At 37.2% G+C, this 15,728-nt stretch overlaps 3 protein-coding genes across 9 annotated transcripts in view; 2 read left to right on the top strand and 1 right to left on the bottom strand.

Annotated features, from left to right (window-relative positions):
- malrd1 (MAM and LDL receptor class A domain containing 1) overlaps positions 1-15,728 on the top strand; it is a gene marked incomplete at its 5' end in the record, with an annotated part of 82,945 nt that overhangs the window by 14,981 nt on the left and 52,236 nt on the right. The window contains one exon of the mRNA XM_080864726.1: positions 1,317-1,469. Coding sequence (XP_080720852.1) covers positions 1,317-1,469 — 153 coding nt within the window. The remainder of the gene's footprint in view (positions 1-1,316; positions 1,470-15,728) is intronic.
- LOC308385646 (uncharacterized protein) lies at positions 2,483-7,632 on the top strand. Of its 3 annotated transcripts, none has more exons than XM_080864735.1 (7): positions 2,483-2,777; positions 4,018-4,691; positions 4,896-4,941; positions 5,091-5,107; positions 5,891-6,001; positions 6,591-6,867; positions 6,944-7,632. In XM_080864735.1, exons 1-7 carry the CDS (start codon positions 2,706-2,708, stop codon positions 7,148-7,150), a joined length of 1,404 nt encoding a protein of 467 aa, XP_080720861.1. In that variant the 5' UTR covers positions 2,483-2,705; the 3' UTR covers positions 7,151-7,632. The 3 variants fall into 3 exon arrangements, with proteins under 3 accessions (XP_080720861.1, XP_080720859.1, XP_080720860.1); XM_080864733.1 differs by having other exon boundaries at positions 2,484-2,777; positions 5,016-5,107; positions 6,953-7,632; XM_080864734.1 differs by having other exon boundaries at positions 2,720-2,777; positions 5,016-5,107; positions 6,944-7,630.
- Positions 7,731-14,420, bottom strand: LOC308385645 (uncharacterized protein). 5 transcript variants are annotated; one of them, XM_080864730.1, is made up of 15 exons: positions 14,308-14,420; positions 13,211-13,314; positions 12,983-13,057; positions 12,401-12,617; positions 12,016-12,091; positions 11,723-11,809; positions 11,291-11,372; positions 11,114-11,211; positions 10,660-10,857; positions 10,493-10,579; positions 10,086-10,339; positions 9,727-9,855; positions 9,525-9,662; positions 8,685-8,787; positions 7,731-8,085 (listed from the first exon to the last, which is right to left on the bottom strand). In XM_080864730.1, exons 1-15 carry the CDS (start codon positions 14,377-14,379, stop codon positions 7,868-7,870), a joined length of 1,938 nt encoding a protein of 645 aa, XP_080720856.1. In that variant the 5' UTR covers positions 14,380-14,420; the 3' UTR covers positions 7,731-7,867. The 5 variants fall into 5 exon arrangements, with proteins under 5 accessions (XP_080720856.1, XP_080720857.1, XP_080720855.1 ...); XM_080864731.1 differs by having other exon boundaries at positions 11,114-11,208; positions 14,308-14,419; XM_080864729.1 differs by having other exon boundaries at positions 7,734-8,085; positions 11,498-11,809; positions 14,308-14,352.

The raw sequence follows: 15,728 nt of genomic DNA, 5'->3' as shown, positions 1-15,728 counted from the left end.
TTCAGTTTTTCAATTTTTCATTACCAAACGCACCTAACTCATAGGAGGAACTAGCATTGTGTCTGCACATAACAGACTACTTAGCAAAGAACCAATTTTAAACTGCTTCTTTGGTCACTTTGCTATTAGCAGTCTGTTGCAAAAACAGATAATTTGTTCCCGTAAAAAAAATTCCAAAGATAACACAGTTTGAAAAGGATAAAAAAATAAATAAAAAAGGATTTTTGCAACTTTTGGTGTTTCCCAACAAAATATTAGCTGAAAAATCTGTGCAGCGTCTCTTAAAAAATTTGAGAAAACTGGACAAGTGAAGGACAAAAGAAGAAGTCGATCCAGCAACAATCCAGAAATAGTTTTAGTGGAAAGTTGGCTGTGAAGAAGCAACTCTTAAGGTAGCAAAATAAGGAAAATAAATTTTTTTCAGTTCAAATCATCACAGTGAGTGTCAACAACAGGGTGGATTTATGAAAGAAGAAAACTACCCTCAGATTTGGATGCAACATGCAGTAGCACACGGGAAGCATTTGATCGACAGCGGCTGAAATTTTCATCGTAACAATGATTCCTGATCCACTGGCAATGCAGTCAAAGCATACCTGGACAGAAAACACACAATAGCACACCATTAATCATGGATTGGCCTCTCCAGACCGCAACATTATTAAAGCAGTGTGAGATCATCTTGACAGAGAAGAGAATAAAAAAGCAGCTGTGTGTTTGCACATTTCACCACCAACAGCCAACAGCAGACCTACAGTAGAAACTGGATGCCAGAGTCAATACAAGAAAACAGACGGAGAAAACAGATTGGAAATGGTTCATAAGAAATACAAAGAGAACCTGGCAACTGAGTGGTGAAACAGCAGGGATATATGAGAAGACTTATTGGTGGCAGGTGGTTCACAAAACAGGTGGAGGGGAAAAAAAAGGAGGAGAAGTAAAACTGAAATTCATCAGAACGTCTCGTTTTAAATTGTGGCCTCCAGTTTTCCTATTGTAAGTTTAATCTTTGGGAAATCATCCTGTTTAATGTAGAAGCTTTTTTTTCAAAAGTTAAATCCATTCAAATGATTAATCTACGTATTAAAAATCTTACTCTGCAGTAAAACTTGGGATTAAGTTTGTATTATTGACCTTTTACTCATAATTTGACAAAGCATGCTCATTTCAAGGCCCAGTAGAATCACTTGAACACTACAGTCTGATAAATCTTCTGGGAAACATCATGGGATGTGGCTGAAAATAATCTGTTAATGTTAATTTCACATCCAAGCCTCACCTTTATGTAACTTTGTCCTTTATGTCAATATATTTAGCCTCTGAGTGTGACTTTAAGAGTGATTCTTGTGGCTGGTACGAGCTTACCCTCGGCGATGGCTTTGACTGGGTCAGGGGCTCATCGATGGAGGTACCTCCAGACTACTATGGTCGCCCACCACCACTGGACCACTCCACGAACAGCACTGAAGGTAAGGGAAACAAACACACCACAAACCTGCTGTAGCAATGCCACCATGTGAGATAACGTGATTTCACTGTATTCTAGCCAGAAAAAAAGATAATATTATCCACTGATTAAATTGAGGTTTTGTGGAAGAAAATTCCCGCACTGTCTTTTGTGAGATAAGCACTTCATGGAGAAACGCTTTCTCAGCCGTCTGAATAATAGAAAGGAAATCGACATATGCTTGTACCCATTATGCATATTAACATTATTTACAGAAATATACAAGACTCTGCAGAGGTCTATTCGAAGTTTATGTGGCACAACATGCAACTGTATTTTTATGCCTCGTCGCATCTTCTTCCCTGAGGAGAATTAAGTCTATAGGGATGGATTTTAAAAGCAGTCTTCTTGAAGTCGGACTCCACGCAGGCACCATCTGTTGTTGTTCTCACGTAGGCTGTGTGAAGATGCTGTGAAAAAACTGCTCTGTAAGGTGGCTGTGCAGACTCTAAACTGAAGCTTTGTGAAATAATGACACACATCCTGGTGGGAGCATCTGTTTGAGGATGTAGATGACTGTGACCGCTCAAAGACTTATCTCGGGTGTGACAATGCGCAGGTATGTGGTGTATGGAAGAAATATAGTGTCATCAGAATTCAAGTATTTTTAGACATTGAATTTATGACACTGAATTTTTATCCTCCAAATTTCCCTGCAAAAATATTCACCTGCAAAAATATTCACCTGCAAAAATTTCACCTGCAAAAATTCACCTGAAAAAAATTCACCTGCAAAAATTCACCTGAAAAAAATTCACCTGAAAAAAATTCACCTGCAAAAATTCACCTGAAAAAAATTCACCTGCAAAAATTCGCCTGCAAAAATTCACCTGAAAAAAATTCATCTGCAAAAATTCACCTGAAAAAAATTCACCTGCAAAAATTCGCCTGCAAAAATTCAACTGCAAAAGTGATGAACTTTAATGACCCAAGCCAGAGCAATCAGCACCAGATCGAGTCGAGTGGCTCTCAGCCAATTAAATTACGCTGTTTGATCACATGACACCGTTAGCCAGCAGTGTGTCTCCTAAAAGAGAGCTGTTTAGAGGTGAGTGATTAAGTTTTTCTCCTAAATAGAGATCATTACAGAACGCCTAGTCCTACTTAAAATCCCATTTATTTTTATTATTTTTTTTTTATCATCTACTCGAACTAAGGAAAACGTTTGACTAACTCAAAGACAATTTCCACGCCTCCCATGCCTGTCTGCAGAAGCAGTTTTGAATTTAGGAGCGCCAAGATGGCAGCGGCAAACCCTGGCGGCTCTCCGGTGAGTATATATATTTTTTTATCTTCAAGTTTGTCTTTTGAAACCTTAATTTTATTTAAATCCGTTGCTCACGTATAAAGTACACAGACGGGGTCTTTGCTCAACTCGTCTGAGGCGTGTCTCACTAAGCGCTACATGCTAGCATCCTGCTAACCGAGCTACCCTTTACATGCTGTGCTTTAGAAAATAGGATACTCGTTAAAAAAATACTCCGCAGATATTGATAGATAGACGAACACTGCAAATATAATGTTGGAAACGAGAACGGCCTTTGGTGAAGGGGTAAAATACACCATGAATAAAGCCATAGAGTGAATGGCTGCCATGGTTGCAGAACGGCCTGATTTAATGACAAGAATGGGGAAGAGTGAGGTGAAGTGAACCAAAGCCACAAAACACGGTCAGACAAGGCGGCAAAAGGGCAGTGATCTGTCCGTCAGTATGAAGTTGGTGTGTGCTTTGGTGAACAAAAACTCCAGACCGGTAGCAGGAAGATGGGAGACTCGTGTTTCACTGGAATAGTGGTGAATTAAAACATCCTTTGTTGGGGACATTTCGGTGTAAATGCATCCATACAGGTGAGACAGAGGCAGACCAGACAGTGAAGAAAACAAGGCAAACATTAGAAATATTAAAACGGAAATATAGGATTGAGTTGAGGTCCTTGCAGGCTACCCACAATTTCCCCAAACTGAGCCACCCATTAAGAAATTCATTCTCACTGTTTCATAAACCAAAGGGATTAAATTTGACAATATCAAATTTAATTTTCTGATCTTTTCATAAATGAAACACGCTGCCAGGCAATCTGTTTTCATTTTTTTTCATCCATTCAGAGTATTTGTTGGGAACACTGAACTCAATAATCAGTTCCAGCTTTCTTCATTAAGTTTTGGTTTGGCTTTGTTCTCAAAAACATTTAAATAAAACAGATAAAATAGAAAATAAAGCTTTTTCTCTTGCGAGCTCAATTTTTAAATATACTGTGCTATTAAAACAAAAGATGTAAGAAAAGAATAAATAAAATCCTAACCAGAAAATCAAAATACTGCAACAAATGGCATGAATTAAAAAATAAACTTTTTTGAAAGAACCATAAGGAAATATGATAAAATAAACATTGGAATCTTATAGCCTAAGAATATTCAGTTAACTAGGTAACTAACCTTGTGTTTTTAACTCACTTTTTGTTGGTGATTTAAAAATTACAAAAATAATTCTACTTTTTCCTCTCCTTTAGGATCTTCTCCTACATCATATTCTTCTGAGACTGCGTTCACGTTTAGAACATTGTCTTGAACACCTTCCCCTGGATCTGGACTTTTTAGATTTCATTTGCACCCAGGAACTAGTTTTTCTACAAGCTTTGTCTGGTCAAGTTCAGGTTTGCCCTGTCCTCTTAGATGCATTATGTAGTTTACATACTTTGATAAACAGAGAAAAGGATAAAATGAATCTACATAGTGCTGTCATTCAGTTTGAGTGGGGACCTACTGGGCGACTAAGAATGGCTCTTTCCCCCCATCATCTTAACAGCCTTCTGGAACTGAACTTGTCCATCCCAGCCATTGCTAAAATTTTGGGAATGTCAAGAAGCACAATATTCAGACGCATGAATGAGTTCAATCTTTCAGTCAAAGCACTCTATAGCAGCCTGTCAGATGAAGAGTTGGACCAATGCATTACAGACATAAAATCCAGGCAGCCTCACGCTGGATACCGAATGGTGAAAGCACTTCTTCAGGCCAGAGGACACAGAGTCCAGTACCAAAGGGTTAGAAGTTCTATGCACCGTGTTGACACAGCTGGTGTTGTGTCAAGGATGTTTTCCTTGGGATGCATTGCTCGACGTGCTTATTCCGTCCCAGGACCACAGTCTCTAATGCATATTGACACAAATCACAAACTGATACGGTAAATTATTTGATCTTTTGAAGTGAAAGATATTCCTGAGAATTTTTTCATCTGCAAATGTTCAGAACTGTATTTTGTTATCTTACTCGTTACTATATTTGCATCTGGACATACATAAATTACATCTTGCATTGCTTACATTTAAACACTTCAAAGTGATAATTCCAAAATTGATAAAAAAAAATTTTTGTTTTCCCCATTCAGCTATAACATTGTGATCTTTGGAGGTATTGATGGCTTTTCTCGTAAGGTAAGTTTAGTTTAGTAAGTAAATCAAATGTAATATTTACATGGAAGTTTCCCATTGTTCTTTTTCCTATAAAGATTATGTATCTCGGTGCTGCTTCCAACAATCTGGCATCAACAACACTGGCATTCTTCCAAAAATCAATCGAGAAGTTTGGTTTTCCTCTCAGGTAATAAGTGATGCATTTTATTATGGGTTAGGTATTATCTTACATACCTTTTGTAAGACTACATTTGGATATTTCATTAAAAGTTGTTTAAGATGATTCTAACTTGCCTCAATATATATATCTCTAATTTCAAATGATTGTTATGGTGACTTGGGGATATTTAAGAATAAAAAAAAATTAATTCAACACCTTTACCAAACACTGCTGTTATGTAATTGGATACAAGGGGTGAGATAGTAATATTTTGCCTCCTTGGCTGTAACTCCCTGACATTACAAGGGTAATCATTTTATGATGTCGGGTTCAGTGTTACACCATGATTTCAAATTCAATATCATCATCAATAAGAATTAGTATTATCATTTCAGAATTGTAGGTAACCACTTTTAAATGCCATAGACTACTTATTTGTTTAATTTGATGTAAATATTTTTGCAAAAATATTCTAAAAATTGTCTCCTTACACAGATCATAATGATACAAGATGGCACTTGCGTAATTTCCAACAAATACAATAAATCTAAGTAATTACTACTAACCTGTGAAATCCTGAAAAATGTTTTAACAGCTGTGTTAAATTACACTTCATACTGACACATGCTGGAAAGTGCATTCATGAGACAATTTTTCTGATGCATTCAAGAGCAGTAGCAATGAAAGATTTTAAGGATTCTTTTACAATTTGTTTTTCAAACTTTGCTTAAGGCATATACTGTTCTTTATTATCAGATCTAAGTTTTTTTAAAGCTTCCAATGTTTTGGGGTACGATTCTTTGTTTTCAGGGTTCGTGGCGACCACGGAGGGGAAAATGTGGAGGTTGCACGGCTGATGTTTACTGTTCGTGGCACAGGAAGAGGCAGTTTCATTTCAGGAAAGAGTGTGCACAATCAAAGGTTTGTTCTCATAAAATACTGTCCACCTCAAATGTTTCTGACATAAGATGGAAGGTGTTGCATCTTTATTTCCATTAATTAAAAATACATACATTTAAAGGGTATAGTTTTATGAAAGTTTTACAGTAAAATGTCTTTAGAAAACAGTGCCCTATCCAGCATGATACACTTTCTGATATGTATCAGGTGTTCCTTTTTTTTTTGGCAGTTTTTGTTGTTTTTTCTTTCAATTTCCATTACTTACCCCTCAAGGAAGAAAATATTGGACAGGTCCTACAAACCCCAAAGAGCCTTCAGGAATGTGCCCTATTTTTTTAGTTATTCACGCACCTTTTCCAGTCTGTTCCTTCCTTCCATGAATGTTCATTCTGTGTTAATGGTCTGGTTGTCATCTCATGTTGCCACTGATCATTACAACCCTTTTGGCACCTTTTAAGTGATATGCCTGGGTCCTTCCTACATGCCCTGGTAATGTATTATTACTGTTGTCATGCACACATTTCATGTAGGGTTAGAAACAAGCAGGGAATTTCTCATACACACCAAAAAAAGCCATACCTAATTAAATATTTTTTATATATTATTTCAGAATAGAGCGACTGTGGAGAGACCTCTGGGTGGCCGTTACATGCATTTACTACGATGTTCTTCACAACCTTGAGGAAGAGGGCCTTCTTGACATTTCAAATGTTGCACACCTCTTTTGCTGCCATTACGTCTTTCTTCCTCAACTGGAGGATGATTTGAATACATTTTGCAGTGGATGGGACAACCATCCACTGCGAACAGAAAACAACATGAGTCCCAACCAGCTGTGGGAGTTGGGTCACAGATATCACCCTGTTCCTGTTCCAGAAAACACACAGGTAAAGGTGCACATTTTTAGTACTCATTGATTCCTATATACAATTATTCTTTCCTAATTTTGCTTGTTCGTTGCAGGGCTTCCAGATTCCAGACATTGACTGGGAGGACAGTGGCCTATCTTGCCATAACCATTCAAGCATTGTTGTTCCGAACACTGACTGTCCATTGACAGAAGAACAAATGACAACTTTACAGGGCGTTGTTAATCCAAGAGCGGCATCCCAGTCCTTTGGTGCGGACATCTACATTATGGCTGTTCAGTTTTGTCAGCAATTCATTTAGAATAGGAAAGCTACATACAGTTACAGGAAAGTTTGTGAATCTTGTTGAATTTCATTAATTTCTGCACAATTTGGTCATGAAATGTAATCGGATCTTCATCACGGGCATCTGGACAATCAGTCTGCTTAAACTAAACCAACTCAAAGAATTTTCATGGTGTTTTCATTAACATAATTGTGTATAAGCAGTTCTGATTATTGTGACTTTGGTCATGAAATGGGATCTGATCTTCAAATTGTGCTGAAATCTATGAGATTACACAGGGTTCACCAACTGTTTGAAGCTATAAACTTTGCTATAAGTAGGAATTTTTAGTAAAGCTTCGTAATGTAAATACTGAAGAATTAGGAGAGGGAACTTAAAAATATAGATTCACTCAGAAAACTAAATAGAAACTGCTTGTCAGTTTGAATGTTATGTTGTAAAGCAATATTTGACTGAAGGCTGATGGTTGGAATGTTTCAAAATTAAAACAACAATGTAAGTCAATCTTGTCCTTTTATTTTGATCAAGATGCATGCAAGATGTCATTGACAAGGTAAACTTTCAAGACATTAACAGTTTTAAAAACTACTTAAAGGCATTTTCAACCGAGAACTGAAACAATGTTGCCTGCACAGAGTAAATGGCATCAGAGAGGCCCAGTAGATGTGAACATTTATATTCCAAATCTTAAACAGAGACTTGTACAACACTACCTTGCATTATGGGAATGACTCAAATGAGTCCAAACCCTGAGTGGCAGGTTTCAGAGCAGGCAATGAGGTCTTCCTTAAAAGTTAAATAGTCCTTGTAGTGGTATGGAATGCGCAAGGTCTCATAGCAGGTGGCAGCAGTTGGATGTCTGCCATCCACTAGCTCCACTGTGAGACTTTTTGGCACAATCTCCCATCCAGTCCAGAATTTTAGGACATTTTTCAGCTCACTTGGTGTTGCTGTGAAGAAAAAAAATGAGGTTTAACAACCTTGAAAAAAATCCAACCAATATATTTTTAACATTGCAATAATATTGGTATTCTACGGAGCCACGCAGGGGACACGGGAGAAAAAAAAATTAAGACGGACTTTTGCGAGATCTCGCAAAACAAACTCGGGATCTCGCAAATGTTTTAGCCGCATTCTTCAGAGGCCGCCAGCTCGAAGCCGACCGGGAGGTCGAGGCACGATGTGCCGGGAAAGCGGTGTTCCTCCCGGCTGTAGTAGGTCTCGACCTCCCGTTAGCTTCGAGCTAGTGGGTGTCACATCTCCAAAAGCGTCGGAGCACTTTTGCAAATATGTGATGTCTTGTAAACCGAGCAGGTATCTGACATTTACACCACTACATTCACGCCTCAAAATATCTTAAAGGTGTATTTTGTGACCCAGAAAGAGTAATATTACAACTAAGTAGCTGCCGCCATTGTTGGAATTCAACTTTTGCGAGATCCCGAGTTTGTTTTGCGAGATCTCGCAAAAGTCCGTCTTAATTTTTTTTTCCTCCCATGTCCCCTGCGGGGCTCCGTAGTATTCCCCTCCTGCAAAATGGCAAACCTACCATTTAGAATAAAATGCCTCATGTAGCCTGTGATTCGGCATTTATTTTCAAGAGGACAGTCATCATCTTCATCTTCTGGCCACACGATCCGCTGAAGAAGGACCTGTAACAGAACAAAGTATACCCTTAAAAATACTGCTGCACATTTTTCAGATTTCCATGGATTTTGTCTCTTCTTGTTTTGGGTAGTTCCCTTCCCTATAGCCATATTTTATCTAATTAGTCACACCTGTTCTTAGCTCACTATCACCCACTTAGCCTTATGGTCCATGACTTGATTTCTTGAATAAATTTCTATAATAATACATGTTTTGTGCTTTTTGTGTTCACTTGGATCCCCAAACCTCTACATAGTTTTGACTGTATCTTAAAAGAAGAAACTGTCTCAAACCAAAAATGAAAATAGAAATCAATTTTTTTTTTCAAATTCAAACAACATTAATGGCTAAATATATAATTAGAAAATGTGTATTACCAAATAATTACTAATGTATTTTAGTCATGTCTTTTTCAAATCTACAAAATCGTTTTCTATATGTAAATCAGGCTTTTCGAGCAGTTTTATTTTTACAGGACTAAAGAAAAACTGCTGTAAAGATGTATGGTCCACAAGAATATGTTCATTTTTAGTATTTGTGCATTTTATTTGTAAAAATGAATACAGCTTTGTTATGGTAAGTTTATTATTTGATACATAATTCTTGGTAAATGCCAAATTAAAATTGCAATTTTTTCACTTTGTAGAATGACTCAAGTCTTCATAGTTTGCTTTGGACTACATTTTCTACAACACAGTAAAATGTTATTAATGAATACAGTATTTAGGAACACAAAATTTACCTCAGGATTCACAGCAGCCAACTCTTGTGGAAAGAGTAAGGGCACCGTGTCAGGTCGCTGGGTCAGCAGGGTCCACATATGGGTTTCTTTAAGTCCCCTTCTCAGCTGTTTTATCGACCTCGTCACTCTTCCAATGACCTAAGGAAAAACGTTAACTAAACAGTAACACAGAAATATTTTACTTACTTTTCAATTTACTCACAGAATGGAGTAATAATTTCTCAAACAGCCATCTCCTGTTGTTCTCTGTCAAGGGGGGGAGGTCCCATGCATATGCCAGATCCTGAACACGTTTTCTCTCTTCATCCGACAGCTTGGATTGCCCTTCAAGCTGTAACCCATAAGACAGTAATTCAGACAGAAACAAGAACTATAAATTCCTAATTCCTCATACATAAAAAATAAAAAAAAAAAAAAAGACAAGTTTAAAGTCTCAGACCATGTCTCAATGGCAGAGTTTTTGATCTAGAACAATTTTAAAGGATTAGTCTAGGTTAGACATGTTTATAACTCACACGGGGCAATGTATAAACGTTTCCTCATTTAAACATAAAAACCTACAAGCTGAATTGTCCCTCTCAGGTCTAGATCTGGACAGTCCTCGGGTGTAACGGTGGCAGTTTCAGGACTACCACCAAGTAGGACATGCACAACGGCTGGGCTAAGTCCAGATAGGCATGGGCCTCCATGAAGAAAGGAGTGCCCTACCATCCTCCCTGCCATAAGGAACATATCACTCTCCACAAGAAAGTGAGCTGCTGATGGTATGTAATGGCCTGGCTCTCCCTCAAAAAGTGGAGTAACATTAGAGTTTGCTATGAGATAAATGAAAAGAAAGGAAAAAAAAAAAGAAGATTACTTACACACAATACAGAGGTTTTCACAAAATAAAGAGACAATTAACTTGTGAAAAGTTATACAATATAATGATCATCAAACATAGGTACGGTCAACCAAAACAAACTAACCAAAATTGATGCAAAAACCAGACATCAGCTTCTCCATGCATGTTGATAAGAAAAAACGTATTACTCCTTGTCCGATAGCTGTATCCCCTGTTAGATCACCAAAATAAAATAATGAATACAAATAATTCTTTCAAGATATATTTATGTATCATTTTCAGAAAATTTACCCTCAAGCCTGCACTCCAAGGGACGTGCCCATTCAACATTGGGTCTCTTGTAGAATGAGATGAGGGCCATGTCCTGATCAGCTACACTTTGTCTGATGTCCATTGTGAGACATAATGGGCTCTCCATTTCATGCATGTCCAAAGCATTCTTTGCACATTCATATATGGCCTTTGAAGAGTCCAAAACAGTTAACCAGCCTAAAAGAAAATAGAAGTGATTATAATTGGATATAGTCTGTATATCACGTTCTATCTAGATACTATTACAAGAAGATTATGTTTTATCCTTTGAAGGATTGTCTAAAGTAGTTTGAATATGAGGCTATCAAAAATAAGAAATCCATTGAATGGATACAAACTAATGGTTTGATTTCCGGGAATTGTTCACATTAGCTGTTGATTGTTACTAATCAACACCTTCCTTACATAACCTGTGACTAAATGATTGACCTACCATCCCTGACTTCACAAGTAGTTCCAGATGGTCCTGGCATATCTGCTAGCCCTTCCTCAATTATTGTATCTTCATGCCCCTTTTCATTTCGTGAGCTACTATCAAAATATGTTGTTAAATTTCATTCAAGGCTTAAATCCAATGACAATGAAAATTGCAATTTTTGTTGCTAAATACCTTTCTCCACATGAAGAGGCATGCAGCTCAATGAGGTCAGAGTGAAACATATCTGTGCAGACAGGACACTGCTGCAATGGTGCTGTTGTGCAATAAATTATAAAGGACAAAGTTTATTTTTATAACATTTAATTTTTCCTTCTAGCTTGCTCTTAACACTTTATGCTTTTGGGTAATATGTTAGTATGAAATTGTCAAAAAACCTACATTCCTTTTCTGTAGGTTCATCACCATCTAAATTCACCACAGTACTTTCACTGGGAGTTTCCAAAGGAGGACAGGATTTTAGGTGTTCTGACAGAAGTTGCAGTGGAACACCTATGCCACACTTCTGGCATTTTGCTTTTGGCATGCATCTGAAGGACTCATCGCTTAGTGGTACAGGGTCATTGCTAAGTTCCTCTTGAATAGGAGCAATATATACATTTTTACCCCCACGACTGGCAGCCTTTAGGATTGTCCCTGTATAGCCAATATCAGCTGGAGGAACCAGAGAGAGTTTTCGGCTTCCCCAACCACCTGTATAAAAGCAAATTGCAGCAGATTATTCTGATCATGAAATATATCCAATGCCTCAAGAAAAGTAAAAAAGAAAAGTATCTTCAAAACTACTCAGAATTAGGAATTCACAACATGCGGTGAAAAGGAACTTGTCTTAAAAGTACTTATTAAACAGCAGGATCAGTTTCTAGTTTAATTATACACAGTGCAGAATTCATACACACCCCCAGGTTTGAACAGCAGCCAGCCACCTGTTACCTCCTTCAGTTTGGGAAACAAATCATTCAGGGCGTCCCTTAACTGAAAGCAATAATACAAATACAATCTCTGAGTCCAAAGAAATTACACATTTAACATTAATTATACCCCTGTATATACTAAGAAACGGTAAAAGAAGCATGCATTTACAGTGCAAACTGGATATAATAAAAAAATCTTTTTCAATCCAAAATTTAGTTACATTTTCATGATTAATGATGAATATCCAATAATAATATTATTTTTTGTAAATGCCACCTGTGACCTGCAGTGATGGTCACCTTCAATAACACTTTTATTAAGCGAAAACTTCTCAGTTTTGATCAGTGAATAAAAAGAATAAGTTTATACCTCTTCATGTGTTGTGCTCTCATCAAGATGTGCTGTTCTTTGACCCATCCCTGCCTGTGTGTGGATATATTTTTCATGTTCTGTTGGGGTCTTCTCCATTTGTTTTGGGAGCAAATAAAATACCACTTCAAGAGGTTTAGGCTTCTTAGCAGGCACCAGAGATGTAGCAGGGAATCGCCTTTTTCCCTTTCCTCTTGAGAAAATACCAGGAAAAGACCTATCCCAAACATTTTAACAAAATTATTTAAAAGCGACTATTATGAAATGCTTTTTTAGTTTGTTTATACAAATTCAACACAGCACTAACACTGCAGTATACACAGAAACATGGAAATATAATAAAAATAATAATAATAGCAGCACCCGAAAAACACAAAGATTCAAAAATAAACCAAAACATCAGAACTCAAAATACTGGGTCGAAACGAGCCAGATCCGTGACAGACTCAGAACTACCAAAAGTATATTTTTATGTGATTGACTGTTGTTGTAATTCAAGCCCTGAGTGTAGAGCAGGTAAGATATAAAGTTCCATCCTAAATTCCATGCTCATGCTGAGTGTTTAGTTTATGACTTTTTCACCTGGTCATTTCTTGCTGAAGGGATGGTCTTTCAGGGTTGACCAAGCTGGTACCTTGGCCACCTTGACTCTGTTCTCTGCAAGAAATAAAATCATATTTTTTCATACACACACACACACACACACACACATACATATATATACACACACATATATACATATACACATATACATATATATATCTCAATTTAGTTGAATGTAGGATTAACTCATAAGTCTTGCTAAAGTACCTTGTATTCTGATTCATCGCAGCAGCAACAGCAGGAGTTTGGTTGGATGATGTTAGCAACTGCAGCAAGTGTCTTGCTGACCGAATAATTTCATCCTGCATAATCTGAAACAAACACATAAAGACAGAAACAATTTATAAATTAACGTTCGATAAAATCTAAGAATTAATCATTTATTAGATAACAATATGAATATGTCTAACGAAAAACTTGTGTGGAGCAAAGTTACATTCAATCAAGATGGTCTGGCATGCTACAACTTTATAGTTGTTAAATTCTGGATACAAGTATACATACCCATCTTGTACGTGTTTATTATTATTATTATTATAATTATTATCCTACCCAATTACATGTTTCTTTTAATCAGAGTATGCTGTTTTAATGACTTTACAATATCATTTACATTGCGTTCCTTACATTTTCCCAAATTGTATGTTATATTAATCCTATATTTCCGTTTTAATATTTCTAATGTTTGCCTTGTTTTCTTCACTGTCTGGTCTGCCTCTGTCTCACCTGTATGGATGCATTTACACCGAAATGTCCCCAACAAAGGATGTTTTAATTCACCACTATTCCAGTGAAACACGAGTCTCCCATCTTCCTGCTACCGGTCTGGAGTTTTTGTTCACCAAAGCACACACCAACTTCATACTGACGGACAGATCACTGCCCTTTTGCCGCCTTGTCTGACCGTGTTTTGTGGCTTTGGTTCACTTCACCTCACTCTTCCCCATTCTTGTCATTAAATCAGGCCGTTCTGCAACCATGGCAGCCATTCACTCTATGGCTTTATTCATGGTGTATTTTACCCCTTCACCAAAGGCCGTTCTCGTTTCCAACATTATATTTGCAGTGTTCGTCTATCTATCAATATCTGCGGAGTATTTTTTTAACGAGTATCCTATTTTCTAAAGCACAGCATGTAAAGGGTAGCTCGGTTAGCAGGATGCTAGCATGTAGCGCTTAGTGAGACACGCCTCAGACGAGTTGAGCAAAGACCCCGTCTGTGTACTTTATACGTGAGCAACGGATTTAAATAAAATTAAGGTTTCAAAAGACAAACTTGAAGATAAAAAAATATATATACTCACCGGAGAGCCGCCAGGGTTTGCCGCTGCCATCTTGGCGCTCCTAAATTCAAAACTGCTTCTGCAGACAGGCATGGGAGGCGTGGAAATTGTCTTTGAGTTAGTCAAACGTTTTCCTTAGTTCGAGTAGATGATAAAAAAAAAATAATAAAAATAAATGGGATTTTAAGTAGGACTAGGCGTTCTGTAATGATCTCTATTTAGGAGAAAAACTTAATCACTCACCTCTAAACAGCTCTCTTTTAGGAGACACACTGCTGGCTAACGGTGTCATGTGATCAAACAGCGTAATTTAATTGGCTGAGAGCCACTCGACTCGATCTGGTGCTGATTGCTCTGGCTTGGGTCATTAAAGTTCATCACTTTTGCAGTTGAATTTTTGCAGGCGAATTTTTGCAGGCGAATTTTTTTCAGGTGAATTTTTGCAGATGAATTTTTTTCAGGTGAATTTTTGCAGGCGAATTTTTGCAGGTGAATTTTTTTCAGGTGAATTTTTGCAGGTGAATTTTTTTCAGGTGAATTTTTTTCAGGTGAATTTTTGCAGGTGAATTTTTTTCAGGTGAATTTTTGCAGGTGAAATTTTTGCAGGTGAATATTTTTGCAGGTGAATATTTTTGCAGGGAAATTTGGAGGATAAAAATTCAGTGTCATAAATTCAATGTCTAAAAATACTTGAATTCTGATGACACTATATTTCTTCCATATTGGTGTGTTCAAAGAGTGATTATTTGGCAGTGGGACACCTTATATGAGCCAAGAAAACATTTCAACTTCATCACACCACCGCCTCAAACTGTACAGCATTAGACAGCATGGTTTCACCAGCCTATTCAAGCTGTTTGTGCCTTTCTAGACTTTTTAAACATGAGAACCACCAACGCTTTGCTCTGCAAAGATAAACACTGCATCTCTTATTCCAGTCTTCTATACTCTAAATATTTGTAATGTATTAGTAGGAAAGGAATCTGATTTATATTAGACTATGCAAAAGATGGACACCATTACATCAGCTATTAGTTATGAAAGTCCTGTTTATCAAGTCTCAAAGTGAGTCTTTTGGCCTTTATGTTTATGTTTTTCATGGTTTTATTGGTTTCTTCCATATTTTGAAACCTAGTGCCCTCACATTTTGCTGTTTCTCATGGGAAATCACCATAATTTGCATTACTTCAAACTTTAATATGAATAACTAATTCATGCATCCATCCATCCATACAATTTCAGCCCATCTGTATCCACAACCTGGCAAGCCATACCTAATAATCCAGTTAAAGGTGTGTGTTTGAAACCAATGCTATGAAGTGCTTTTTTCATATTTTAATTTACTTAGAGAAGCATGGTAAATAACTTTTCTGTTATAATTTGTCATTAAAAATTGGAAACTTTTAGCTGCTCCCTCATTTCCCAGTGGATCACCACAGCAG

This window comes from Rhamphochromis sp. 'chilingali' (genome assembly GCF_963969265.1).
Source record: "Rhamphochromis sp. 'chilingali' genome assembly, chromosome: 18".
NCBI classification, from domain to species: Eukaryota; Metazoa; Chordata; class Actinopteri; order Cichliformes; family Cichlidae; genus Rhamphochromis; species Rhamphochromis sp. 'chilingali'.
The sequence above is the reverse complement of the archived record's forward strand: the minus strand, read 5'-3'. Positions and strand labels throughout refer to the sequence as shown.

Bases quoted from the DNA above. Each gene is read 5' to 3' on its own strand.
- LOC308385646 (XM_080864733.1), top strand. From the start codon at position 2,706: ATGCCTGTCTGCAGAAGCAGTTTTGAATTTAGGAGCGCCAAGATGGCA. The intron at 2,778-4,017 runs GTGAGTATATAT...CCTCTCCTTTAG, and splicing joins CAAACCCTGGCGGCTCTCCG to GATCTTCTCCTACATCATAT. The intron at 4,942-5,015 runs GTAAGTTTAGTT...TTTCCTATAAAG, and splicing joins TTGATGGCTTTTCTCGTAAG to ATTATGTATCTCGGTGCTGC.
- LOC308385645 (XM_080864728.1), bottom strand. From the start codon at position 14,379: ATGCCTGTCTGCAGAAGCAGTTTTGAATTTAGGAGCGCCAAGATGGCA. The intron at 13,058-13,210 runs GTACTTTAGCAA...TATTTCTTGCAG, and splicing joins GCGATGAATCAGAATACAAG to AGAACAGAGTCAAGGTGGCC. The intron at 10,858-11,113 runs GTAGGTCAATCA...ATTTTCTTTTAG, and splicing joins TACTTGTGAAGTCAGGGATG to GCTGGTTAACTGTTTTGGAC.